The 3,299-nt window shown below is 52.0% G+C and overlaps 1 protein-coding gene across 1 annotated transcript; it reads left to right on the forward strand.

The window, feature by feature from the left end:
• Positions 1-709: 709 nt before the first annotated feature.
• On the forward strand, positions 710-2,967 carry INHBE (inhibin subunit beta E). The gene is made up of 2 exons (XM_020990286.1): positions 710-1,359; positions 1,611-2,967. Exons 1-2 carry the CDS (start codon positions 1,047-1,049, stop codon positions 2,363-2,365), a joined length of 1,068 nt encoding a protein of 355 aa, XP_020845945.1. The 5' UTR covers positions 710-1,046; the 3' UTR covers positions 2,366-2,967.
• The last annotated feature ends 332 nt before the right edge of the window (positions 2,968-3,299 follow it).

The following is a 3,299-nucleotide window of genomic DNA, read 5'->3' on the forward strand; positions in this document are numbered from 1 at the left end:
GCTGCTTTTAGTACACTAACAAATCTAGGCTCTTCTCATCACCTTAAAAGAGATTAGATCAAGTTGCAGTGCCCACTTCAAGGCTGGGCACCAGGCCCTCCTAAGTGCCATGCCCTTCTGCCAATTGGGATGGACTCTGCCCGAGCTCCACAATTGCATCACCCTTCCCCGCCCCTACCTCTGGGTTTCCCCATTCATCCCAGTAACACACCTCACCACTAGTTCTCTCCCTCCCCCACAATGTATTCATGTCCAATTGGACTCTGGGCAGCCAGCACACGTAGGGGACAAGGGGTGACTTGTAGGTACCCCGTGGCACCTGCCACCTAGGCTTGGCCTTGGGAACTCTGTTGCTGCTGCACTTCCAGCCTCCCTGTTCACTGTTTGGGGGTAGAGTCCTGGATTCTTTCTGGCCTGGCCCCTCAGAGTAGTAGGCACTAAAGTCCCAATAGTCTACTCTGTTAAGTCAAACTGCTGTGGAGGAAACTAGAAAACCGGAAGGTGGAAGGTATTGGGGACAGCTGTATGTAGGGGGCCTTAACTCCTCCACCTGGCTCACATGGCTCACGTCCTCCTCCCCCTCCCCTGGACCCTGGGATCGGAGTCTGCGAAATCATCCTCTTTCTTGCATCATTCCTGTCCACGTCTCCCCCCACCCCACCCCCACATACCCCTTCCCCAAGCCTGTCACCACAGCCAGACTGGTGAAACATGAGCTCTGGAAGGGGTGGGGGATCCTCTACTCCCCCCCCACCAGGGGCCTGATTGACAGAAGAACTGGCCAATCCTGGTTCTCAGGAGGTGGGTCTGCCTACTGACCACTAGGTGGGGGAGCCCCAGGCTGCCAGCTCAAAAGAGGCCCTGGGTCAGTAAGCTGAGTGGATCAACCAGGCAGACAACTCTGAATACCCCACTTTTCATCAGTCAGATTTTTGTTTTGGGGTTTTTTTTGTTTCTAGGGTACAAGAATAGGAGGACACCTGACTCTCCCTTCTGCAGGGGGGTAGGTGTATCACTTGTGCCTAGTAGACTCTGTTTTCCTTAGGATGGCCACAGGGAGAATGGGGTACCCGGATGCCTGGCTCCTACTGGTACTGCTATGGGCACTAGCAGGGGCTCAGAGATCAGGACCTCGGTGCCCATCATGTGGGTTACTCACACTAGGACCCCAGGAAGAGAGGGCCCTGGTACTGGAGCTGGCCAAGCAACAGATCTTGGAGGGGCTACAACTGACCAGCCGTCCAAGTGTATCCCATGCTCCCCACCCTGCGGTCCTGGCCAGAGCCTTAAGAAGACTTCAGTCTAAGAAGGTGGCCCAGATGAACCAGGTGGAGACAATCAGCTTTGCAGCAGAAACAGGTGGGTGAAAGAGAGGAAAAGACAGACAGAGAGAGGAAGAATACAGCAGAAAGAGGGATGTGGTTGCAGAGGGAGAAGGTGGGAGAGATGGAGTTGGGAGCTGATGTTCTGAAGCCTTTATCTCTTAAGTTAGGATAGGAAAAAATAAAGACTGTCAGATTCTGAAAAGGTGATGGGAAAAGAGTGTAACTCTTCCACCAAAAGACCCAGGCCTCTCACATTATTCATGAACCACCACTATTTTTCCACAGGCTCTTCCTCCACTCCAGCCTGTGGATCTATTCTCAACTTCCATCTCTCCACTCCCTTACACCTACCTGCATACCACATCCGTCTTTGGTTGCACCTGCATCCCGCCCTAGCTGGTACTCCTTCCATTCAAATCTTCCAGTGGGGTTTGGAGAGAGGGGTCCAGGGAAGTCAAACCCTGCTGGCAGAGCATCGAATGACTACTCCAGGATGGAATGCTCTTACCTTGCCTGCTCATACACTAGAAGGCACTGGCTCTGGTGTTCTGAAATTCAAGCTGGTCTGCAGGCCTCATGTAGGCAACACCACAGCTGCCAGACACTTACTTCTGGATACAGCTGGACACCATCAACCCTTCCTGGTGATTAGGACTCAAGCCAGAACACCTGGGGGGGATCGGGCCAAAAGGAGGACTCCTACATGTGAGCCTGGGAGTCTTCTGTGCTGCAAGCGGAACCACTATGTAGACTTCCAGGAATTGGGCTGGCAAGATTGGATCTTGCAGCCTGAGGGGTACCAGCTAAATTATTGTAGTGGACAGTGCCCGCCCCACCTGGCTGGCAGCCCAGGCATTACTGCCTCTTTCCATTCTGCTGTCTTCAACCTTCTCAAAGCCAATAGTCCTTGGCCATCTGGTCCCTCTTGCTGTGTTCCCACAGCCCGTCGGCCACTCTCCATCCTCTATCTTGACCAAAGTGGCAATGTAGTCAAGACTGATGTACCTGATATGGTAGTGGAAGCCTGTGGTTGCAGCTAGCAAGGGGGTTCAAGGGATTCAGAGCTAGACAGAGTGTGAATAGTGTTGGTCCACTGAAGAAAGGGGTCAGCAGGTCAACGGCTGAGGCTAATTCCTGACATCCCTTCCCGGGTGACCTGGTAGTCTGGCCCCACGGGCTAACCCTGATGAGTCCAACCTGGGACTTTCAGTGTCCAGTTTCAGGCTGGCTGGAGAATGGGGAGATGGGTAGGGCATTCCTCTAAATGGTTCTTACCAGAAAAGGATTCCTATCCTGAACACTCCATAAAAGAGATGGCTAAGGGGTGGGGAGGGAGGGGTCAGAAAAACTGCTTAGTGGCTTCTAAGAGAGTTGGAATTTTCTGACAAATAGAGGAGAGGGTGGGCAATTAGGGCACGGGAGAGTGTGGTATGGGGAGATATATGCTAGGAAAAGGGGTTGGTGAGGTGCTTTTTGGGAACTGCTAAGAGGGAGATGGACCCAGGGAAAGAGCCTGGGATGGACTTAGAGATAGGAGCTTGGAGAAGCTGATGAGCCCCATAAAGGATCACCCTCTAGTTTTGCCAGAGGTGACGCCCTGCTGGGGAGAGAGAGAGACTTATTTATATTTTCCTAATAAAAATGAAAAGAAAAAGTCCCAGGTGTGTGTCTTGATACAAGGTTTGGGGGAAGACTCAAGGACTGGGATGGGGAGGTGGAGTATGTCCTAAAGGTAAATTGTTCTTCAGGGCAAGGACATGTGGATGTGTCTGGAAAAGAACCACGTGCGAATTCCTTTGTACCAGGTGACTATCACAGTCTGACCAGGCTGATCTATGTCCTTGACCCTTTGGAAATGGCTGGACATTTGGTTGATGCCAAATGGGGGAGGGAGGTAGAGAATCTTACCCCTGGCTCCTTATCTCCTCTTGTCCTCTAACACTTTAACATCTTGTGTTAACATAACTCATGTTA

The sequence above is a fragment of the Phascolarctos cinereus genome, unplaced genomic scaffold (genome assembly GCF_003287225.1).
Source record: "Phascolarctos cinereus isolate Bilbo 61053 unplaced genomic scaffold, phaCin_HiC Scaffold_1;HRSCAF=81, whole genome shotgun sequence".
In the NCBI taxonomy this organism is placed as follows: Eukaryota; Metazoa; Chordata; class Mammalia; order Diprotodontia; family Phascolarctidae; genus Phascolarctos; species Phascolarctos cinereus.

Bases quoted from the DNA above. Each gene is read 5' to 3' on its own strand.
- INHBE (XM_020990286.1), top strand. From the start codon at position 1,047: ATGGCCACAGGGAGAATGGGGTACCCGGATGCCTGGCTCCTACTGGTA. The intron at 1,360-1,610 runs GTGGGTGAAAGA...ATTTTTCCACAG, and splicing joins CAGCTTTGCAGCAGAAACAG to GCTCTTCCTCCACTCCAGCC.